Below are 24,423 nucleotides of genomic sequence, written 5' to 3' on the forward strand. Positions count from 1 at the left end.
GGAGCGGATAATCCAGGAGGGAATCCAGGAGGGAATCCAGGAGGGAATCCAGGAGGGAATCCAGAGGACTGCCCTGCATCCTAACTTGTGATACTCCATGTGAGGGTCTGAAGAAATTCTGGGCTTCCTTCTGTTTTAAAAAATACGGGTTGGCTTTTGTTTATTTTTGTTTGAGCACGCATGCTTTCCAGGAGAGCTCTCTGAAGGTGTTGCTGCAGTGGCAGAGTCACAGCATGCTGATCAAAGTCAAGGATACTGGTGCAACTTAAGTTCACTTTTTCTGTGCACAATAGATTTAATAACTTTGGAATGCTTATCTTTGCAACCTTCCTATTCCATTGTCATAATTTTTAAGGCATAGAATATGCTGACACTAATCCAAGACCAACAGAACAGCAGCAATTATGATTTTTATTACTACTGGTGTTCAGCTTCACGCTTACTCAAACTTGGCCTGTTTTCTTCTTCATAATACAAATTTGTCCTTGGTAAGAACTAATTTAGCTCCATTTTTATAGAATATTTGTAGGGAGGGGTTTAAGTAAGCCTCAACAGAAAAGAACAGTGTAAAATGGAAAAAGTGAATCAAGTGCCTGTGATTTATGCAAGGCAGATTTCCAGGATTATTGAATTTCACTCCCAAGGTCAGTGTAGCATTCTGTAATTGAGAACAAACAGGCACTCACTGTAGTCAGTGATTCATTGAGAAGTCAGCAGTAGTAAGTGTAACCAGGTATTTTCTTGAAAGTACAATAATCTGAGCTACAGTTTGTAGGAAAAGAAAGTACATTATTGTTTTACAATTATGGCAGAAAATGCATTTATATTATAAAATTAAGTAAATATCCTTAAAAAATTGATGTGAAATAAAAGGAGATTTTTTACAGCTAATATAAATGGCCTTATTTCCTATTGCTCTGAGTTTTACTGAGTTTTGGCTTGTACAGTTTTGACTTCTACAAGATGGGAGTAAACACCAAGTATATACTAAATATAAATAAATACTAAAATAAAAATGGTGGCAATTTATATTCATTCATAAAAGTCTAATGACAGAAGAAGGAAGGAATAGAGGAGACATCTCAGAAATGATGCTCCAAATGCTGCAAACTATAAACAAAGGTGAAATCCTCAAAATGTTTTTAGATTGGACTTGCTACTAAAATCCTACCAACTGCACTCTCCAAATTCCTTTTTCTCCCTCTCCTTATATAACAATAAATAAAAACCTCACTTCAGGAAAGTCCACTTGAAGCGTTCCCTGCTCAGTTAATCAATCTTCCTGCAGATGTGCACATGGCAGTTCATTGCTGCTGTGTAAGGGAGGGATCTCATTTCCTTGTGTTACTCTGACAGGGCTTTAATGGGGGCATTTGCACAATGCAGGAAAAGAGACCTGGCTGAACCAAGTGGCAGAATTACACCTGTGATTCATGTCTGTTCCCAATGAATTTCTTTTTTCATAGAGAATTTGCTTTCCTTTTACCTTGGTCCACATTTCTCTATCTCTCTGTAGTGCCCTTCTCTGAATCCTTCTTCCCTCTGCTTGTCAATGGATTTTGTTTCCCCAAGCCTCTTCTGAGGAAAACATGAACCATATCATATTTCAGTTTCAACAGAAGTTTTGTTTTTGCAGTGGGTGAACAGGAGTAGGTCTGCAGTTAAACTGAGCCAGGACAAAACTCTGCTCACTGCACTCACAGTCAGAAAGCCCTGGTTTGTAATAAGCTGCCTCAGTCATCATCCAGGTCACCCCAGACACTTAGCCCAGTTTGGCCAAAAGGAGGGGAGAACTGCAGTGATGCACACTTAAAATTTCACATTGAAAGAAAGCACTTGGGATTCCACACACTTTGGGTTTCTATGCTTGTGTAAAAACAAAATTGTATCTTACTACAATTGAATTTTGGTTTGCAGTTAAACGAAGAATACATTATTTTTATGCAGAAGTGTGGTTATTTTTGTCTTGTTAACACCAAAGTAGCTCAAGTTGTGTATAAACAGAACTTTTGTCACGTGTTTTTCATTGGTAGAAAGTTAAGGTATTGCTGTTAAGACTTAGCACAGAATATTAGCATATTCTGGAGGCAAAAGATAAAACAGCCAACATTAATTATACCACACAGAATAAAGTAATAATAAAGTACCTTCTAAAGCACAGTGTGAATATAAAGAACACCAAGAGCAGCAGCCTTTCTTCATAAATCTCACTTTAAAATAATGAAATGTCACTATTCCTCCAAGGCTTCTTCCAAATAATAAATTTTAAGTTGGACCATTGAATCAAGGAAGCCACAATCCATATTTTATTTTGTCAGTGAATTCCATGATGCACTGGAAAATGAATTTACAATGTACAGATGTGGGACTAGGAGAGACCTCCTGAATCTTCAAACTCTCTCCTTAAATAATGAAAGGAAGCTGGTTGACAGCTGTCTATAAACAGACACACGGTTTTGCAGTTGGTGGACAGGTAATAAATTCCTAATAACATGCTAAAACATGAGCCTTTCTAGCCTCCATCTGCTGTGCTACAGAATCTCCTCACAGTGGAATGTTCTTGTCAAGATAGCAGTAAAAAGAATATTTTTAAAACACCACTGGATGCCAGCAAGGCCCACATACATTAAAGATATATATTACTATCTTGGACGTGACCTTGCCCCTTTAAATATTTCATATAACCAATAATAGAATTTTTTTTCTAAAACATTTGCCAAGAATGCATTGAATGAAACTATCATTGGGAATCATATGCACATTTAACGAGAGCCGGGCTGTCAGCCAACAATTACGTCTGCCTGAAGCAAATGTTTGAAATGGTATTCCTATATATGTGAACTGCACAGAAAAGGTATGAGCCTGTACTGGTTTCCATTACCCCTTGATTTCTTGCTGTGCAAGGTACTTGGCCTGCACACATCCAAAGTCCTTAGACAAAGACCAACTCTACCACGTATCGTGTCCAGTTTAGTCCAAGCTCAGGGTCCTGTGTCCCCTTACAGTGTTATGTGTGAAAGTACAGGCTGGCAGCAGTATTTGTTAGAAGTGGGGCTGGGCTTCAGCCCTGGGAAGGATGCCCTAGTGCCTGCTGGAGATGCTGTGTCTCCACACGCTGTGGCTCTGTGGAGATTGCTGTCACAGAACAGTACTACCAGGCAGGATAAGGATCAGCAGGATTCCCTCAGTGTCTCAAACAACCTACTGGATACTTGAAACTCCTGTGGATCCACCAGTGATCTGAAAGGAGAACACATTATGGACAGTATTCCTCACTATTGATTGTTCACTCAGATATTCTGATTGATTTTGGTTTTCTAGCTTCCAGCACAGTAATGAATTTTTTTCCTTGTCAAGCTGGCATCAAGTTAAGTCTTGGTCAGTGGTGTCTGGAAACTGTTATCCAACACTTCAGATTAGGTGGTAGCACAGAGGGAGTCTGAAGTCTTACCACCTGTGCTGCTATTAAATCTGGAGAGCATGACTGACCTGTCTTTGCAGAGTATTTCTCTCCTCAGATTTCCACTTGACTTTTGTTTGATGCTGCTGGGATGGCTGTCCCTGATTGCTGTGGCCCAATGCAGTCACAGTTTAAATGGTTCTTACCTTTCACCCACCAAAGGCTTCTATCTTCTTGAAGCCTTTTCTCAAAAGATTACTTACTTAAAGTATCACATGAAAAATAAATCATACCATGATACTACTTTGTCTTTCTACATAACTTTCTGTCCAGTTTTGTACTCAGAAGTTGTTTAGCCTTGGTAGAAATATCTCCAAGGTAAATAATTTGAATCGTGTATCAATAAACCTTACCAGAGTTTCAGGAATTTCCTTTAAATTTTTTTTCTGAGCTTATTCAGTGACTTGAGTCATGGAAGCTGACAGCAAAAAAATGGCTGTAGACAAACTTGTATAAACGATATAAATGAATTGGAAATTACTACATGAAAATAATACTTTGGAACATAATGGGGAAAAACAAAGCCACAAAAGGATGACAGTGTTGCAAAACCAGAGACAAAGCATTTGTAGTTCAACACTAAATATCAGAATTACATTTATGAATGGTAACAGTATCACTAATACAGTTAAACTACTTCAGAGACATTTCAAGAAGTCACAGGATATGCTTCAAGCATTACATCTAGAGTGTACAAAGCTGCACAAAAATAAAATTTAAAGCTGACAGTGGGCCACAGCCACCTGCACCAAAGATCATCACAGCTTCATTACAATAGGATTAATTAAAGACTGCTTGAGGAGTAGTTGTTAGGGACCAGGTGAGGGGAACTATCCCACACTGGACAGTAGCCCTTGGAATTCAGCCCCTTACTGGAGCAGTGGCACTGTCTGTTGCATGTGGCATCATCCAGTGTGTCAGTGACTGCAGGGCTTTGGTCAGGAGGGCCGAGTGGGAGTGATGCCATGATGATGGCCCAGCAGTGCTGCTGACTCAAGTGCAGCTCCAGCTCTGATTTAAAGGGCCTCGCTCCAAGCATCTGCAGTTGCATCATCACACTGCTGAGGTTAACCATCATAGCAGCCCACAGCAGTAGTGGAACTTGTTGTGTTGTTCCTGGAGTTATCCTGCAGTTTCCTCATTTCAGCAGACAGGCCAATGACCTCAGTCTTGGGGGAATATTGCATGGAAACACACATCTGCACACCCAAAGGTATCAGCAGGATACAGAGAGAGACAAACACGTCAGAAGTCTTTCTTGGGCTACATGTGGTTCAGTTCAGACTGCTCAGGCCTGCACAAATGATCAGGATAAGGCTATTTATGTGAATGATCATCAGGAGACACAGAGGGGAAATATACTGGAGGGACTGGGTATTAAACTGAGTTACTGGAAGAGAACAGGTTTGCTGAGCTTTCAGGATCAGGTATGGAGTTCATGAACTGAAAGATTCTTGCAGTAGGATGGTTTTAACTGCTCCTAGTGCCTCATTTAAATAGAAGGATGAAATTTCTGCAAGCTTTTTGTATAGACCTGATTCTGCCTATTTAAGGACACAGGACCTTCAGAAAAATCCCAGCTGGGACTGTTCCTGAGAGCACATTCCCTAAAATAACAGTCAACAACACAGAGCAGAAATCCGCACCTTTTATTTTTAGATTTGCTAAGATTCTGGTGGGGAGGATAACATCAAGTAAGAAAGAGAAAAACATGCATGAGATAATATTTCCAAGCAGTTCCACTGTCACAGACCTATTCCCCTGCTGCCAGGAGGCAAAGGAGTTGTTCCAATAATTCATTGCTCACTCTGGTTTTTTTTATTCTCTTAGGAAAAATATTTATCCCTAAAGAAAAGCCTGCAGAAACCCGCACAGAAGAGAAAGTGACCCTGGATCCAGAACTAGAAGAGGCCCTGGCCAGTGCTTCAGATACTGAGCTCTATGACCTTGCAGGTTAGATAATACATAGATATGATCCTCCCAAATGTCCAGCTCTTCTCTGGCCAGACCTGCCCCCAGGAGTGTCTCATGATGACCCCTCAGGCCCCTGGTGCTTGTCTGACAGGTGGCCAAGCTGTGGGCCACTCGTTGCCCAGGATGATTGAAGCGTGACTCGACAGCTGCTGCATTTCAGACTCCTCTACTTACAACTGATGTTGTAGGGGGGAAGATGAACCAGCTCACGGGATTTCGGGAAGGGAAGGGTGCTCAGTGGACTGCAGGCTGGGGTGCTGGTACTCTAATGGGAGTGACTGACCTTACTGTACTCACATTGTTTGTAGTGTACTCTTGCTACCTCCTCTCAACTCTGACATCCCAAATAGCAGGATAAACTTGTCACAGAATGCAGTGGATAAAGATCCTGAATCCATGAGGAAATTTGGAATCTAACCCATTGAATGAGAAAATTGGTTGCCAGGTCATTAGACCTGGGTGTCTTCACCACTTCTTATTGTTTTCCAAGCATGTTAATATCGATGTGCTTCCATAAGAAACCCTGGTGGGAATGCCAATGCATTAAGCTCATCACACGTACAGTGACATTTTCAAGTACACCAAACAATAGAACATAAGAGTAATAAGAAGTTCAGGTTTTATGTTAGGGAAGAAAAGTGATTAGGAGCGTAGCACTGAAACAAATTACCCAAAGAGATGGTGGCATTTCCATCCCTGGGTGTTTTCAGACTGCAGCTAGACAAAGCCATGGCTGACCTCATTAATGCTGGCAACACTCCTGCCTGCAGGAGAGGCTGGACAAGATGACCCACAGTGGTTCCTTCCAGCTGGCACTTCTGTGATATGCATTCTACATTGACTCAATTGTTCAAAAATCTATATTGAAAGTGCCTGTATCTCCAGAATTTGGAGCCCAAAAGACTCTCCCTACAAGCAGGCATGATGCAGACAGTGAACATTTTGTAAAGGGGGTTTTGTTTGGGGAACTAAAGTACAATTTGTAGGAGATACTTTCCTGCAATCTGTGTTCCTGCCATTAACATTGTATCCTCTTGCTGGTATTTACACATTCCAGCTGTTCTTGGAGTGCACAATATGGTCAACAACCCAAAATTTGATGAAGCAGGGGCCCGCGGTAAAGATGGAAAAGGAATCGTGAGAAGTAAGTAAGCAGATTTCTCTTGTGGGCTGCATGTCATCTTTTGGCACTTCTACACCTATAGGTGAGCTCTGTTGGTCTAATTTAGTGTAATGTGGCTGGGCCTAACTGATTGATCTAATTAATCATGAGAGGTGGCTTTTTAAAAGTAAAAACAATCTTAAAATTCACTATAAGGACAACAGTAGTATACAAACAGAACATTCCTAAGGAAATTTGTTTTCCTAGAAAGCAGTATCTGGCTCTGCAGAGGTGCTTGAGAGAGTGGGAGTATTTAAGAGGCAAAGACATACAAAATTCCATTCCACTTCAGTTTAGGCAGCAGGCAGAAAACAGAGTGAGCTGCAGCTAAGAGTTGGCCACAGTTCAGGCCAGGCCATCTTGCCCCAAGTACCTACATTTACACAACTGAAAAATGACTTGTAACCACTGGGCTCAAATGTGGCAGAATCCCTGTCCTAGGCACATCTGTGACCAGAGTCACCTCAAGCTGCATCCATAGGGAGGCAGAGACTGCAGGGATGTGCTCCTGCCCCAGCTCCTCCCTCTGATCCACCACGTCTGCCTGGCTCCCGTGGCAGTGTGTGTAAACTGTGCCTGTTCTGTGGCTCCCTCGGGACACAGGAAACAGAATTGTTCCAGAAATCCCCCAAGAGAAACAGCTGTAGTTACTAGGAACAAATCCAGAAATGTTTGCACTAAATAAACGGACCTTTGGTGAATCAGGTCTTAGCTCAGCAACCCACAGGAGGCTGGATGGAGGGAGAAATGGGTGCATCTGAATTCCAAGCTTTTCTTGAGAGCTGCCAAACCTTGATCCAGAGCTTGTCACCTCCAAGCCCTGGGATATCAAGTGGGCTAAACTTTGCTTTTTAAGACAAAACTGTGGAATGCCCTTTCCTGGGGAAACAGCACTAAAAAAATGTTTTCTTCTTCTAAGGCCATGAGAACAGCGTCTGTCTTTACCAAGGGCTTTCCTTTCCATCTTCCATTACTAAAGGGGAGGTGGGAAAGTAGACAGGACACCGTGTCACTTCATTTTTCTCAGGATTAAGCTGCTCTGCAAGCCTTCCCAGTGGGACCCTGTGTGAGCTGCCATCTATCTCATAACAGGCAACTGCATGCATTACTAATCCTCATAGATTTCAGAATATTTTTGTTGTACTGAGTCAAAAAGTCAGCTATGTGAGTCAGCTAAACTATGCTCCAATCACAGACCTACGAACCAGAAAATCACTGTCACATCACCGTGTTCTTTGGTCCAAAAGCAATATCTTCCCTTAGCCAAGTGAAATGCTTCAGTAAAAATTTGCTCATCGATGTGGCAAAACAGCACCATGATTAAAGAAACAAGAAGAACTCATGGGAGGCAAGAAGAAGTAGAAAATGAAAGCTGCTCCTAACTGTAGGCTGAGTACACTGTGGTGTCTAACCTGAGGACAGGGTGCTTGTGTCTCCCTGCTCCCAGTCTGGCCGGGCGTTGCCACAAGTGCAACAAATGCTTTGCTTTTTTTGTTTACTTTCTATCCTCGCATCCAAGGTGAATTCTCTAAATGTAGTTTTCAATTCCCAGCTCCCTAGGAAGGCTGAAGTGTTATTCAGGTATATGTGAGGTCTCTCAGGGAATTAGTAAAAAAAAAGTTTGGCATCAAAGAGAGCGGAGTGAAAGCTAGCTCAAGGTTTGTGTATGACCATCTCTACTATGAGTTCTAAAAAAAGATGTGGCTTTCTTTTGGCCCATGACATGGCATGAACTTTTACTCTTTGCAATGAACAGCAATGTGTGCTACACTGAGACTTGAGCACAAGTCTTCAAAATCTCTCCCTGTCCGCAGCATAAAATAAAAACATTTAAACATACTTGTGGTCAGCAGCATATTCCTTTCTTGCCTCTAGTGGCTTGGGTGGTCAGGGTTAATAAATTAATCTCCACAACTATATGCATGGGAATTAGAAGTACTAATTGTGTTCTAAGCTATGATTTTTATGCATGTCTGAGAATATTTATAGCTCATAGCTTCCAGCACTAAATACCATAGTTCTTTGGAACATGACTACTCAAAGATTTCATAAATCTTGGTGCTGGCAGACAGACTTATTTTTCATGCTTTGATAGTTTTATTATTTAGAAAGTGCAGATGTTGCAATTTTACAAGAGCAAATTGAATTTATAGTAGGGCTGATAGTATCAGCTGAGAGGAGGAAACTGAGGGGCCTCCTCTCGTGTTGCTTTACGTGGCACAGTCTATTCAAAGGTGCAGGGACATTTTCTTACGAATGTAACGGGCAAGTTCTGAGCACACCTTTCTTTACAGATATTAGACACAGTACAAAGCAGCCCTTGCAGTATATCACATCCCAAACAATAGTCTTCAAAGCTGCTTTGGCTCAAATTTGGCTTTGGCTCCAGGGATTTTGTATATAAAGGAGGAATTTGCCCGTGACGATGCTGCCCAGCCTCCGTGACCACAGCCTCCAGTGACAGCTCTGGGTGCACAGTACGTGCAAAGGGTATGGCAGGGATAATGGGGATAATACTCCTGCTTGCAGGTTTTGTGGTTCTCATAAACCCTTCCTGGACTGCTGCAGTACAAACCTAAATGGGAGTTGAACAGCCAGAGTGATGATGATGCCTGTTCCTCGGTTGACATTGCGTGAGATCTTGTGTTGCAGATGTGGTGAAAGGTGAAAAGGTCAAGCCCATCTTTGAGGAGCCACCTAATCCAACCAATGTGGAAGCAAGTTTACAAAGGATAAAAGCAAATGATCCTAGTCTCACAGAAATTAATCTCAACAACATAAAGGTAGGTGCTGTGGTTTCGTTTATGTCATCATAGGAGGATTTATTCAAGTCTTTCCAAAGCCTGTGCCTTTTATCTTCAAATTTTGTCTCTCTTTACTGTTCAGAAAAAGCAGGACACTCAGGGAAGGGATGGGGAAAGCTCAAGGCTCCAAGGTCATCAATTCCTGATACTGAATTAAATTCCAATTAACAGCCCAAGGGGTGACTCCCTTTGGCTGCCTTTCTTCAGCAGATGGTAAAGGAAGATATCTCATGGGTACTGTGTAATCATCACTGGCCAAATTCAATTAGCCCTCGTGGAGACTGAACAGCTGGCAGCAGAATAGGAAAATAGCTCAGTGATGGCCACGTGCTGGGCTTGGCCTGGCCCAGTTCTGGGCAGCGCTGACATGGCAGCCTGGCACAGGCCCCACGAGCCTCTGGGGACCACTGTACCCACAGGGTGCTCTGTCCATGCTGACGCACTCCTAAAAGCATCAGGGATGTTTAACTTGCATAGACTGTGGTTGCTATTCCATCAGTTTGATAATAATTAAAATCAGCAGTGTGACTGGCTTTCCTAATTACTGGATTTGTCTTCTTACTGTAGAATATTCCTATTCCAACACTGAAAGAATTTGCTAAAGCTCTGGAAACCAACACACATGTGAAGACATTCAGCCTTGCAGCTACTCGAAGCAATGACCCTGTAGCTATTGTAAGTTTTAACATTACTGGGAAAAAAACCCAAAACAACACAACAGACTTTAAGTAGGTCCATGTCTGCTTTAGAATACATTCTTTATTTTCTCTTGCAGGAATTCCCTGCAGCTATACAAAGTAGAAATATAATCTCTTCTGATCTACCTCTATGTTCTTCTAAGCATAGTTGTGGCTTTTTTTCTTGTTGGTACTAAGCTATATTTTGCAGATTCTCTATTGTTCCCTGAAACTTCCACAATTCATGTTCCTTCTTTTTGACTGTTCAGGCATTTGCAGATATGTTGAAAGTGAACAAAACACTGAAGAGTCTGAATGTAGAATCCAACTTCATCACTGGGACAGGGATTTTGGCACTGATTGATGCACTGAAAAAGAATGAATCCCTAACAGAGATTAAAATTGACAACCAGGTAAAGAGAGACCATTGGGGAAGTCCACTTTTGTTTCCCTTCCATATAGATTCCCAGAGGGTTCTGCTAGGGAACTCTGGCAGAGTCAAGGCAGCCTCTGTGGCTCTGTCATTCTGTAGCTCATGTCCCAAGTCAGTGGAACCAAAGAGTGGAAAACTTCTCAATAAAACAAGTCAAAGCCAAGTACAAAACCCAGGGACAGAATCTTCAGGGATTCCCTTTGTAGTTTGCAGCCCAGTACTTAAATACAACCACTGACTTCTCTCTCATGTGAGAACAAATGTTTCTTTTTCTTTTGGGGACACTTCACTACATCGCCAACAGAGGCAGCAGCTTGGGACAGCTGTAGAGATGGAGATTGCCAAGATGCTGGAGGAGAACTCCAGGATTCTCAAGTTTGGATACCAGTTCACAAAACAAGGTCCAAGAACCAGGGTAGCAGCAGCTATCACTAAAAACAACGATCTGGGTAAGATACCACTACATTTACTCATCATTTATTGGTGTGAGCCAAGCCCTGACCTTCCCGGGCACAACTCCTCCTGTCTGTACATTCTGACTGAATCTTGACTACAGCATTCCAGCTGCTCTGTGTGAGGGGAGAGGCAAAGCTCCTCGGGCTCTAGGGGAGACAACAACAAAGATCTTACTGTGATTAGGAGCCACTATTCTACTCCTGCTCCTTCTGGGAATGGGAGTTATTTCAGCCTTTTCCCTGGAGTGTCTTGGATTTCTCACTGCTCTATCAGCTGTTCTGGACAGTAAACGAGGAGTCAAACCCATCCTGTTTTTTCAGAGGACAGAGAAGTCCTGAGTTTGTTGTCCAGGCCATGATGGACCAGGCCTGCCCAGCCAAGGGAGCAAACCAGACCCTCCTGCCTGTGTGACCAAGTACAGGCAAAGACAGCAAAGCTCTGCAAGTCCCCTGAGCGTGACACGCTCTGCCCTGTGTGCTCAGTACACAGAATACGAAGGAGGTCACTGGGCAAGAGAAGTTTAGAGTGAGAAGGGGAAGAAAATAATTAAACTTTCTGTTTTCAATGAGTTCTGCTTCAGAGTGGGGTATCAAACCACGATGTCTTTGCAGGTTTCAGCTTGGGCTTCTCTCTGTGGGAGCTAAGATAAAAACTGAGCTAAAGCCTTTTTCTTTCACACATGCTTTTGGGGTTTTGAAATTTTAATTTTTAGCAGTACCTAAGCGTTCCAACTATATACCATTTTTTCTGAAACTATCAGTGTCCCAGAATGGTATTTGAAACATCCTATCTACAAAGAGAGAAAACCCCTTTTTCCCCATTATTTTGCCAGTTGCCATTAGACTAATGTACTAATCTTCATTTTCCTGTGTTTGTGTTGTATGGTTTTGTTCACAATTTTGTAGGACAGAATTCCTAAAGGAATTCGATAAAATAAAATAAATGAAGGAACAAAACACTGAAAGCAGACACAAATGACTGATGTTACACTGCAGGCTTTGGAATAATGCAGTCTGTTTGCCAAAAAGGCACGATGAAAAAAAACCTCCTCTCAGTAAAGTAATGGGATGTTTAGCAATATATTGTTGTTATTGATTTTCTGTGGTGTAAAGCATTCATTCATCCAGTTCTACTGCTTTGTTCTGTACTTCAGCCATTCAGTATCAGAAACAGGACATGACACTTTGACATAACACTAACTTTTTTATCACACAGACAGGAGAACCTCACAAATCTTACCTGGCCAGGTCAGAAAAGACTCAGTGCATTTTATTAGAATGTGGAGTAGCAAATGCTGCCCAACTAAACCTGCTCTATACCAGGTATAATGTATTTTAAGTGCTGTAAAAATTCACATGGGACTGCTTGTCAAAATAATCTTGCCCATAACGCAACATTTACCACTCTGCTTTGCTAAATGGCAACTTCCATGTACGTGGTTTCCAGTGAGAAACCAGAGTTAATTAACTTACTATCAGATGGTTGATGCAGTCAGTACGTGTGAAGTTTAAACAGGTAACCAAAGGTCCAATATGGTATTTTCCTTGTTGCCAATATTCCCTGATATCGGTACTTGAGAGTACTTCAAATTATTTTCTAAAAGAATATGATTATTGCTTACCCATAGTATACACTGTGCAATTACAGAAGTTATTAATTTTTGATGTCTAAAGCTTAAATAATCCAGAGCACTGCCATGCAGACTAGAGCAGACCAGTATCAATTTAGCTGGAACACAGTGGCTTTTAAAAGAACAATAAAACTGTAATAAAAATCTAAATGGAATCACTGGAAGGAAGTGCAGGAAATGGTGATTTTTTTATCATCTAAAACCTTTAGCTCAGAATCTGATTTTTGTGAAAAATATATTGCTATGAACACTTGGTGCAATTCTACAGTCTGTGATACAGAAAACTGCAGTTTAGGTACAATTGTTTTGTTGGGCATTATGATCTATTAATTATGGTATTTGTGGGCATAATTCTTCTGAGCATGTCTCAGAAGGTCCTTCCTCCTGTGCTGGCTTCATGTTTCTGGGAAGGGGCAGTGTCTGTGAGAAGAGTCCTGGTGCTCTCGGGAAGGCAGTAATGACTCTCTCTCCTTGCTTTGCAGTTCGCAAGAAGCGGGTGGAAGGGGAGCGCCAGTAGCCACAGCATCGAGGACACGAGGCAGGACTGGAGGCCACCACCAGCTGCAGTCTCAGAGTGCTCACTGCTCAGAAGGGAAGGCACTGAATTACAGTGGGAGTTGCTGATTTCTGTTAATGTCTCCTTTTAACCTTGAAAACAGAGCCTGTTCATTTTCAATTTTCACGGTTAATGTAATTCCTATGAGACAGGTTCATAGTTGGTTTGATTTTAATGAAGAAAGTGGTTTGCAATATCTGAAGCCAATATGCAGCATCTTAACTGTGTTACTGAGCATAACATATAGTGACTCTGACCTTTATTTTAGACACTTTTTGATATGTTAAAGTATGACCTTGTGTATGGATAAGGGATTCTCTGCTGAAAATAGAAATTTTAGGGCCAAGTTCTGCAATGCCTTATGTTTGTGAATAATCCTTACTTATGTGTATAGTCCTGCTGAACTGAATCCTGCAATGGGCTGCTCCCAGGAGTAGAACTAGTGATGCCAGTACAGGTTTGCAGGTTCACACCCTTGAGCCTCTCCCCTGCAGTGGGATCTGGGCAGCTGGAACCAGCTTGGAACAGCACCCGTCCCCCTTGTTGGGTCTCCACCCGCCCAGCTCCCAGTGCAGGATCACGCCTAGACGTATAAACATTGTCAAAGCGTACTTGTTTACATAAGCTTAGCTTAGGTGGATCATTTTGTAATGTTACACTGATGTTTTTTATCCTTACTCCACATTCTAAAGTAATGTTAGTGCTGCCAATCCTATAGACGTTGAATGTTTTGGGTTTTTTTCTAGGCCAACAAGTTTTTGTTTGCTACTAGAATGCACAGTTTACAGCTATTAATCTTAACCTAAACAAGTATTCTGAGTAATATTTGTTTTGCTTTGAGCCATGAGGTTTTTTTAGTTCTGGTATTTATGTACATTTATTAGCATTATAGGACTGTTCTCAGGACCTTTTAGATGAAGACTAATTAAATAATTAATCCAGGAGAGCCACTGTGCTACCAGGAAAAGACATTAAAGGGGTAGTTTTGACAGCTACATAACTGACATTTATATGCTGCAGTTGAGGTTTGTCCCTGTATCACAAGGCACGTGGGTATTCGTGCCAGTGTTTATCTGAATAAGGGCAGATTTAAGCACATGCACAAATGCTTTGCTAAATCATGGCCTTAACTTAGATGCTGGACATAATCTTAACGCAGTGGAAAACACTCATGAAGCAGCAGCTAACCCCAGTGCTCAACAGAGTCAAAATTTTAGTAAGAATTCAGTCTGATGTTTCATTTTGTGTATTTTACAGTCTAAAACTACTCTCTACCACAGGTGTATCACTGCCAACAGTTGACTAACAGCCAGAGGTTCATTTTGGTTGCACGTGCACATGCTGTAAGAGCCAAGGGACACTCAGGGCAGGTGTGCAGGTGTGTCACACACCCCAAGCTTTCAGAAAGCTGCAGAAATGCTCCTGGGGCACACTGGCCTCTCCTCTGAGAGCAGGGAGGCAGCACTGCTTCCTCAGGGCAGTGCTGGGCACCACAGTCACTGCAGGATACCCCTGAGCCAGCAGGGACTGCTGTGGGTCACTGTGCAGCTGGGCATCCGGGGATCAGAGGCCTGGGGAGCCCCAGAGCAGTCGGCAGATGCTGGGCACACTTCCCTGAGTGATGTTTTCATCTGGCTGGGGTGCAAGATAACAGGATGAACCCTCCCTCTGTGCCTTTTATAATGGAAATGAGTCGGTCCAAGGAAACGATCTTCCTGTTGGGTACTGGTCTTTGTAGTGGGGGCCAACGTGAGTAACACTCACTGAAATCCCACTTAAAACATTTGGCTAAAGTGGTCTGCTGAGCTGGGATATAAAGTGCAGTAGCCACAGTTTACTTCCCTGAGAGCTCCCAGTCTCTACAATTTCCACTTCTTCCCTTCCTAAGAATAAACTGAAACCTTTGCTTTGTAAGTAAGAAACATAACACACAGGGGAGTCTTGCTAAGGGTTTCCTTAGATCCATGCAGGATTTTCTGTGAAAAACTTTGATATCCCATAAAAAAAAATTACAAGTCCTGTAATACAGTCATAACTCTGCATGGGCCTAAATAGAATCCTTAAAAAACATTTGGATTACCAGGGGAATACTGGGCTTTGCACCATGAAGTTTCATGAGTGGGAAGAATCCTCATCCACAAAGCCTAAAGATTATGTTACTGATAACCTCCAGTGATAGGAATCACACTGCCCCTAATTTCTTGTTCTTTTCCTTTGATCCAACCAAGGGAATCCCAATTATTAATCAATTCTGTGAAGATTTTTTTTAATTTTTTTTTTTTAAAGAGCGGTACGTATCTGTGTTTAAGGGAAACAAGTGCAATCCATTTCTAATCTTAATTGCCATTGACAGTGTTGGTATTTGCATGCAGCAGTTTCACAAGGATGGGTTGGTGTGACTGCTTCATGGTGTCTGCAGCATGTCCTGTGTAGCTTTGCTCAGAGCCACACACGTGGTTACACAGTCAGGTGGCTCCATCCCGGTTTTGCAGCCCCAGTTTGCACCATGGACCGAGGCACCTGGCTGGGGAAAGCCCTGTGGGCTCTCCACCCCTCCATCTGCCATGCCCTTTGCACAGCCACGGTGAGGGATCATCTCAAGCACCAGCCCCAGCGTGCGAGCAGAGAGGGCTGGAGCCGTGCACCCCATGGCCAGGACCTGGGAGTCTGGCTCCTTCCAGCCCGGGGAGGAGAGCTCCCAGTCCCTGGCGTTTTCTCCAGGCAGCTGCTGCCAGCCCCTGCAGGGGGACCAGTGACCAGGGATGTCTGTCCTCCCTCTTCTGTGTGCTCCACACAAGGCCTTGGTTGTCACCAGCCTTCAGTATCACAGGTCAGACATTGCAACAATATAAAGGTCTCTTGGATGCAACAACAGCACACAATGGTGATGCTTGAAGGCAGATTTTCATACTAATACAGGATTATTTAGCTGGTTAAAAATCTCTGCAACTAACATGAAGGAGGGCAGGGTGTGACTAGCTTTCATATCCTACTTTCAGACAACATCTGCCATTGTCAGTGCTGAATGGGGAACAGGGACAGAAGAGTCCTTTTTTCTTAAGCAAACATTCAGGAGTAACTTTGTCTATTTTTGCACATTGCTTCTCGTGTTGACTGCTTCAGTTTGGTTTGTATTTTTTATAGAGTTTTTTCATGGGAAAGCTCAGCTTTGTGCGTGTCCTAACCCCCGTGTGAAGTGTAGCGTGTGCTGAGGACCATATGTGTACATGTGTAAAGGACGATGTTATCTCTGCAGCAAAGGAATTGCATGCGCACACTGTGGTGCATATTACTCAAGAGGAAGAGAATTACCACGCTATGTAACAGTGACTCCCCAGCATTGTGGTTTTTCTAAATAAACCTTCACAAAGGATTTGGGTTTTGCAATTTTTCATGGGTTTGTGCTTTGAATCAAGCTCCCCTTGGTGCTCTGACATCAGATTAAACAGCTTTCTCCACTGTGGCTCTCGCAGCTTTCACTGTCCTGGATTTCACCTTCTCAGGTGGAGACACATGTATTTCCTGCCCTCTGTTCTCCACACAGTGTCTCAGTGTATTTCCTGCCCTCTGTTCTCCACACAGTGTCTCAGCAATTTCCATATGGTGCCTCCTTAGAACTTGACACCAAGACACACCAATTTCTTCCACATTATACACAGCTCTAAGGTTCAAGGGGCTCAAGTGCATTGTAGAGTGCCTAAAGGCATGCACTGAGCTAATGACATGGTTAATGTGGTCCTTAGAACCTGTGCTGCATGATGAAAGAACTGCCAAGTACACATAACTGCACAGTGCATAAGGACAATTGAAAAGGAGATGTCAGAACATCTCCCCACAGACCATTTGCTCTCCACAATCCCAGGGAAGTTCACAGTTAACCCACAAACAAAACATCTTCTCTACCTGTTTTAGGACTGCCTTTACTTATGTCAGTACTTTAACTGTGAAATCTCACAGTGTCTTTCTCTTTTCCTCTCCTCAATGTAAAGAAGTGGACAAGACTCTTCAAGGAAATGAGGAAATCTCATATTGAAAGAAGAGGAGGTATCTGTGTCCCAGTATGAGGTTCTGCTGGGATTTGCAGAGCGTAAATCAGAGGAGTGCCCATGGGAACTATGCAGCACAATTCCCAGATCCTCAGTCATAAGGGAATCAGAGAATACAGCTGCAGAGAAGCTCATGAGGTCATGCACTCCATTTCCTATCTCCAAGATAGGGTTTTATTTCTACATAATTCATGACTTTTACAAAAAGACCAATTTTGGCCCTGCATCCCTTTCATTACAGGAGTTGTGTTCAATTCCCTTGGGAATTTGAATATAAAGGCAATTTATGCCAAAGAACACAGATACTGTATCCCACCTTATCACTCTGCACCTTTATTTTAGCAATCAGCTTCTTCCCTTGCACTCATTTTTCATTTCACATACAGTTGAAAAATAATGACTTTACAAAGAGAGACTTGATACTGTTCTTAGTCTCTGAGCATGAATGTTTATACCTTTCTTATTCCAATCAGCTCAATACTCTCCCAAGCCTGAGCAACAACAGTGCAAACCCCAGTGCTTCATACTCTGCAAGGAATGCCAGGTCATTTTCCCCATGAATATGATATGGAGTGACAGCCTGAACTGCAGGAAGCTGCATTTCCCGCTGCCCACCCATCCCCTGCTGCTGCCATGCAGAAGGTCCCTTGCTGGTGTTCTTTTGATGCATCTACCCAAAAGTAAAATCTCAATTTTTAATGAAACAGAGACTCTGGGGAGTTTTAATGCAACATCACAGAACGGGGTGCAAGCTGACTAAATCTTGTGCCCTACTGCAGTAGCTCTGATCTGTTGGCTGCTGTGTTTCTCCAGCCACAGCCAGGAGCTCTGCGCTCTGCCCAGCACAAGCTGCTGCCAAACCTGCAGCAGGCTGGCACCCAAATGCAGCTCAAGGAGAGCACAGAGAGGAATCTCAGGGCAAGTGCTCTGCTGGGGATGAGGCTGTTGGACAGGAACCATGAAACCATGCAGTTCTCAAATCAACTTTTTGGATATTTTGATAGAGGACAGCATTTGCACATTAAACCCAACAAGCTGTTTCAGCCATAGCAAATGTACTTCTCTCTGAATGGAGCAGAGTGGTCAATGGCCTTTAAGGCTCCCTTTTGGAGGAAGTGGCAGAGGGGCAGAACACCAGCAGAATTGTGTTCAGCTGGTTCCCAGCCACAGCAAAGTGCTTTAAATATTCATGCTTTTCTTGTCCATTCCCATAAAGCAGATGAGCACAAACAAAAGCAGCACAAGGGGCCTCCCTTAATGAGGGTCTGTTCGCTTCTTACAGCCAGCTGCCTGACTTTATGGAGTCTGACATTAGGTAGACCCATTCAATGAGCAAGGGAGGAGAAAACAAGACAGAGAAAGCAATTGCATGTATTGTTTCACACTCAATCTTTGTTGATAATGACTGCATTGGTAGTAAATTGAAGAGAATCTGGAAGTAACAGAATTGTTTATTTCACAGCTGTCACCAAAGATGCATGTCACCTAAAAGCTGCTTAGACCTCAATCTGTGTTGGCGAACACTGAAGAATTCCCCAGGCCTGGGAATCTTGCATTAATTCTGCCACTTGTCCATGAAAAGGTGGTATACTCATCATTCATCTAAATGGGCTTTAAAAGCTTTCAGATGATGATGGTGGAGAAAGAGGTGACAGTGTACAATGTCTGGTGAACTGGGGCACTGGCATTCATGGTTAGTTTGTACTCAGCAATGCTGGCACCCTGCACACGCTGGTATTCATCACCCTCATTAACCAGATTGCTTAGAGATCTAATGGGTTTTCGTGTTATAACAGCTCACAGGACACTGCATTCAGGAGCAGGAAAAACAGAGGCTCCCCCCACCCTGTGGCTGGTGGGCAGCACCAGGCAGCACAGTCACTCTATTCCATCCCTGTGCTCTTTCCTGCATGCTTTTCCTCCCATGCAGGCTGCTTGGGAGGGGGAAAAAGGAAGAAAAAGAAAAAAAAAGAAGTCATTAAATTTGTCAACTCACTTGAAAATAAGAATAAACCCTCAAAAGAGTCTCCTTAAAATTTTGTTCTGCAGAACCAATTGCTCTGTGGCTGCTGATTAAAGCTCTCTCTGCCTTCACACTCCAAATGTGCTGGTTGATCCAGGTGAACTACAGGGACATCTGAAATGTACCACAAGGAAGTTCATGGCATCTCTTCTGAGCCTGGAATAAAGTCAAGAGCACTTTTACTGCAGCTGGACCTGGTTACCTCACGTTTAAGTTGCCCTCCTTTTCTGCAGAGTATTGATCTGATATCCATTTGTGGAAAAAAGTGGAGTGCCTGACAGAAGGGAAATGGAAGTTTGATTGTCAGGAGCGGACAGAAGCGCTCAGCAGCTGTGACAAACCCAGCCAGCAGGAACATAAGTGGTTATGCCACCTGCCAAGAGCTGGGGTCCCTTCCAGCAGTAGAGATTCATAGGGCTTGAAAGATCATTTCCATGATGAGAAAGACGGAAGGTTTAAACAAAGACATGTGATGACATTTAAATAAAATGCATTTGCTTTCATTTCATATACATTTTTCATTAAAATGAGACAGCTGAACTTAATATTTTCTAGATATTTCCTATTCTATTTCTGTGCCAATGAGAAAATCCAATTAAAATATTATTTCCCTTCACTCTTTTGAAGCTTTCAAGCTGACTCCATAATTAAATGAACAAGTCATAACAAGTTCCTTTTAATATTTGCACAATGGAAACCACTGTTTCCAAGGAGAAGCAGCATGATCCTGGATGCTGAGAAGTCAGCAGGGACTCCAGCCTGCACACAGCCAGCTCTGGAAGGGCAGCCATCTCCAGAGACACTGGCTGAGGCACCTCAGGCTGCTCCTGTGAAGGACTCACTGGGCTGTCTGGATAGCTTGGAGTCAGAATGAATCACTGCAAGAATGTCCAAGGAGATCTGGGCGCTCAGGAGGAGCCCTGCACAAGGTTTTGCTTACTGTCTGTCCACTGGTGCACGCAGCCATTGCAGCACCCAGCTGTGCCACTCACAGCCACTCACTTTGTCACGTAAGTCAAAGGCCAGGTAGGTCCTTAAATCACCTGGTGGAACAGCTCACCGCTTTGCCCATGAGTTGCTGTCAGCACCTGCTGCTTTGAAACTGCTTGGTGCTTTGTAAGGATTCCATTGGGTCTCATTTTTCCATGAGAGGGACTATGGGGCCACCTAGCCTGGCCTCTTGTGTATCTGACATCCTTAAACTGCATGCCAGTACCCAGCCTATGAGTTAATCAGGTCAAATACTTGCATTATATAGAATAAAACAAAATGTTGACATAAGAACTGTGCTCCAGAGAGTAAGTGATGCAATGGCAGGAGTGAATTAGGTGTGACATGTGCAAATATTTTCATGTGCTGAAGGTAAAAGCCACCTGCTACAGATGAAGTGAAAAGCCTGATGTCTCCATCAGCTCAGATGGGTGGAGAGAATCAGCTCAGAGCTGGTGATTAAGTTTACCTCTGGACACATGAGCAGTTTGGCACACAAGATCTGCCAGAGATACTAAAAAAGCATTGGCACCAACATTCTGCATCCTTTTCCGGATGTTCACATTGAGCCCAATCATTTGCTCTGCTTGGAACCTGACAAAGAAATCTCACCAGGCTAATTTACTTGAAAATGTTTAAACCCGTGCCAAGCTAATCAGCCCTCTGGATGACCCTTTGAATCTCCTTCTCCTGGATAAAGCTGCCCTGAATTAAAGAAAAATTTGCCTCCAAAAGGTTTAGATTCCACAAGGGTAGGTAGAAGGGGTGGCTATCAATGGCACTTGCCCTGTAACTGGTAGAGATGACATTTCAGTTTCTGCACCATCTTCAAGTCATTAATAAATCATAGTTTGCTGAATTTTGCCAAGCAGTTTTGGTGTAAACATTAAAAAGTACTCAAACACAGACTACTGCACATATCCTTCACACACTACAGGGGTGGAAACTGAGTCACAGATATGTTCAATGCTTCTTTTCTCATTCACCCAAAAAAATGTTAAAAATAGATGTCCCCTTGACATTCGTCGTAGGAGTTCCTACAGATCCTGATTGATGCACTAGGGGCCTGTCAGTGAAGATTTATCTGCTGGCCATGCATTTGTTTTCCAGTGGAGCTCACTGGGCTGCAGCAATGCTTCTTGCCCTCTGCTCTGTGAGTCACTGGAGCCACTGGGGAGCAGTGTCACCCTCTCTGCTCAGGGACAGCCAGGCACCCCAGCACAGCAGGAGGGACCACGAGGAGCATGACTCAGGCTGCAGCATCCAGGGGCAGTGATGCCGTGGCAACTGTACTTTAACCACTGGGCTACTCAGACCAGGCAGCCTTTAATTAATGGCTTGATTCTCGCTCCCTCCTTTCTCCCACACTTGTAATATTTACTGCACTCCCTAGGTAAGCCACAGGAATACTCCAAACAGACAGCAAAGAGCAGAGACTACAGCTGGTCCAAACAGGATTGGGAGAAAGCCCCAAGCTCCTTGATGAATCAAGGCTGGGTACAGCTGCTGGCTGCCTCAAGGAAGGGCAGTACCAAGGCAAGGGACACCAGCTGGATCTGCCTGGAGCCCATGTGCTCATCACTAGAAGAACTGAGATTCACTGCCAGCACCTGTCAGCCTTAACACTGAGAAAGCCCCTTCAGCATCAGAGCAAGGAAGCAAAACATATCCTTGGAATTAGAAGCTCCCAAACATGCTCTCATGCTAGTCATGGGAAGAAGAGGTCAAGGTTTGTTCCCTCTCCTCAGAATGGCATGACTGAGACCCACCACAGAGAGGTTTATGTCTTCTGGTAGATGGATAGCAGGCCAGTGACCTTTAAGAATCCAAAGCCCATAGGCTAGAAATCAGTTCAGAACTGAAGACACAGTTGGAAATGTTGAGGGTTTTTGTTGTTTCAGTATTAGGTGAAAGTCTATACTAGCAATCATTCAGGAAAAAGGTTCAAAATCAAAGACAATAGGAAGGTTAACATGCATGCTTGTAATTTTTAGCATCAACACTTTTGAACTGCTTCTCCCCCTACCCCACTCCTCAGATGCCACTGACTCTCAGAAGACACCCAGGGTTCGGGGTTCCTGATGAACTTGCCTTACAAGGGAAAAATGACTGAACTACCCAGAAAAAACTCCTGAGGATAAGAGGTTTAAAGAGCTGAGGACTTATTTTGGCTCAGGGAGAAGCAGGACACATTTTTTCTCTAGAACATCATTTTCTCTTTAATTAACTCTAGAGAAAAACCTGTTCAAGTACAGAGAAGATACATGACTAACAAAGCCTTCTCTCCAATTAGAGGAAAATTTCTTGTCCTGCACTTCATGCCTGAGACACAGAGGGGTTTGATGCTAACAAGGTAGAACTAACCTATTTAGAGGGATTGTTCCCAGGATGACACAGGGAAGAGCAAACCTGCATTTCAAAATGACCAGTCCAGTTGTAATAAAGAACATCTTTTGCTGTTTTGACCTAATCCCATTTACATATGCAAACAGGGAGAAGAATAATGGTTTTAATTTGAACACACTTCAGACTGACTTGAAAGATTTATGTGTCACACCAAAGACTAATCAGGGTTCATGCTCCTGTCAAGGGATGAAATAGTACAATAGGTATAAACTGATGCTGTTTGTGTTCACAGACAGACCTGGGTCTCCTGAAACTCAGTGTGAAACAGTAATTGTCATCCAGGAGCATCTATGCTACTCAGAGGGATGGCACAGCTGAAATAACAGCAGCCTCACCCCCAAACCCCCAAAACAAACCCACATGCATGGAAGACTGAGGTCTCTGTAAGGAAATGCTACTACTCTGCCAAGATCTGGGTTTATGAGGAATAGAGAGCCTGAGAATACAGAAAACACAAAAGACCAACATGGATATACTGATGTAACAGCTGATACCCTAAAATGAAACTTTACAGGCTGTCAGTGAAGCTAAGGTAGGTTTTGTGCTCAGATGATATGCTGGCAATAGGGATGATGAGGAGAAATCCTTGCAAGCAAAAACATTTGCTAAGAGAATTCCCAATCAGTGATTGCAGCTAGGAAAGGGACTAAATCACCAGGATGGCACAATGTTGTCCACTGGAAATAGGTTTTGGTGTAATCAGTTATGGAAAAATAAGTTCACTCCTGAGCAAATCCTCATAGGCCTCACCTTTGAAATGTCATCTCTGAGTACACAACCTACTTGGCTTACCTGTGTGCTAGATTTAACATTCAACAACAGAAGCCTGCCTGTTTACAGAACCAGGTCAGGAGCTGGTCACAGGACTACAGGATGTTGCAAAAGGGACCTAGGGATATAATCCAAGTGAGGATGAGTAATGGTACCTGCTTCTTCAGATGTGCGTCAAAACCAACCATCATTAAGACATTTGGACTGTTAATCTTAAGATTTGCAATGCTGTTAGATTTTAAGTTATTCAAGGACAGAGTTATGATTCATAAAAAGGCTTTTAAGGAGATGAGTCTAAGCCCTGCACCGGAACAGCTGATGTAGTGCTCTCACTCTGTAGCTTAGGTAATCACTTGGGTCAATTAAAAGCTACAAAACTAGCACTTAAAGATGCATGTGCATTTGTAACAGCTATGTGAAATTTACAGAGCTTAGCAGCCTCAGCTGAGTGGGAGGACCCAGTGTGCCATAAACACATCACACATCTAGCAAACACATAGTTACTACTGCAAAAAGATTAGAAACGAAACCAGCAGGATTAGTATTTCTATTTTGGAGCTCAAAATTACAAGCACACATCTGGCTCCACTGCACCTAATGTCTAGAAACCCAGCTGCATTTAACTTCATGTATTCTGGTCTCCCCAGTGACCTCAAGCCAAGGTCCCTCTGAAAGGCAGACGGGACCAGCCCAGGCAGGACTGAGTGCCCAGGGACCCCACTCATTCTCCGCAGCAGAGCAAGGACTCCTCACCTCCCAGGCCTCCACCCTCTGCTCTGCACAGAAACTCCTCTTTGTTTGCAAGTGTTTTCCCCACAGAAATCCCTTATAGGTGACCAATACCACCAGCACAGCCACTGAACTACAACTCATAAGCAGCTGCAGTCCTACTGGGGAGAAAAATCTGCCCAGAAGAACTTGAGTTTCTTGTTTCCACTTTCAGATTGAATGTAAATAGCAAAGAAAAACACCAAGTCCCTTTAATCAAGAAGAAAGAAAGTAGGTTTATGAGTTTTTAAACAAAAGCTGGAAACT

The 24,423-nt window shown here is 43.1% G+C and overlaps 1 protein-coding gene across 1 annotated transcript in view; it reads left to right on the plus strand.

Annotated features, from left to right (window-relative positions):
- Window positions 1-16,525, plus strand: part of TMOD2 (tropomodulin 2) — a 28,727-nt gene extending 12,202 nt beyond the window's left edge. Inside the window, exons 4-10 of the mRNA XM_042039613.1 lie at window positions 5,291-5,413; window positions 6,492-6,578; window positions 9,249-9,379; window positions 9,968-10,075; window positions 10,347-10,490; window positions 10,815-10,959; window positions 13,079-16,525. Coding sequence (XP_041895547.1) covers window positions 5,291-5,413; window positions 6,492-6,578; window positions 9,249-9,379; window positions 9,968-10,075; window positions 10,347-10,490; window positions 10,815-10,959; window positions 13,079-13,113 — 773 coding nt within the window. The 3' untranslated portion in view covers window positions 13,114-16,525. The remainder of the gene's footprint in view (window positions 1-5,290; window positions 5,414-6,491; window positions 6,579-9,248; window positions 9,380-9,967; window positions 10,076-10,346; window positions 10,491-10,814; window positions 10,960-13,078) is intronic.
- Window positions 16,526-24,423: the final 7,898 nt, after the last annotated feature.

This window comes from Corvus kubaryi, unplaced genomic scaffold (genome assembly GCF_017639235.1).
Source record: "Corvus kubaryi isolate FWS band 111438036 unplaced genomic scaffold, C.kubaryi_AGA036_p1.0 37394, whole genome shotgun sequence".
Taxonomy (NCBI): domain Eukaryota; kingdom Metazoa; phylum Chordata; class Aves; order Passeriformes; family Corvidae; genus Corvus; species Corvus kubaryi.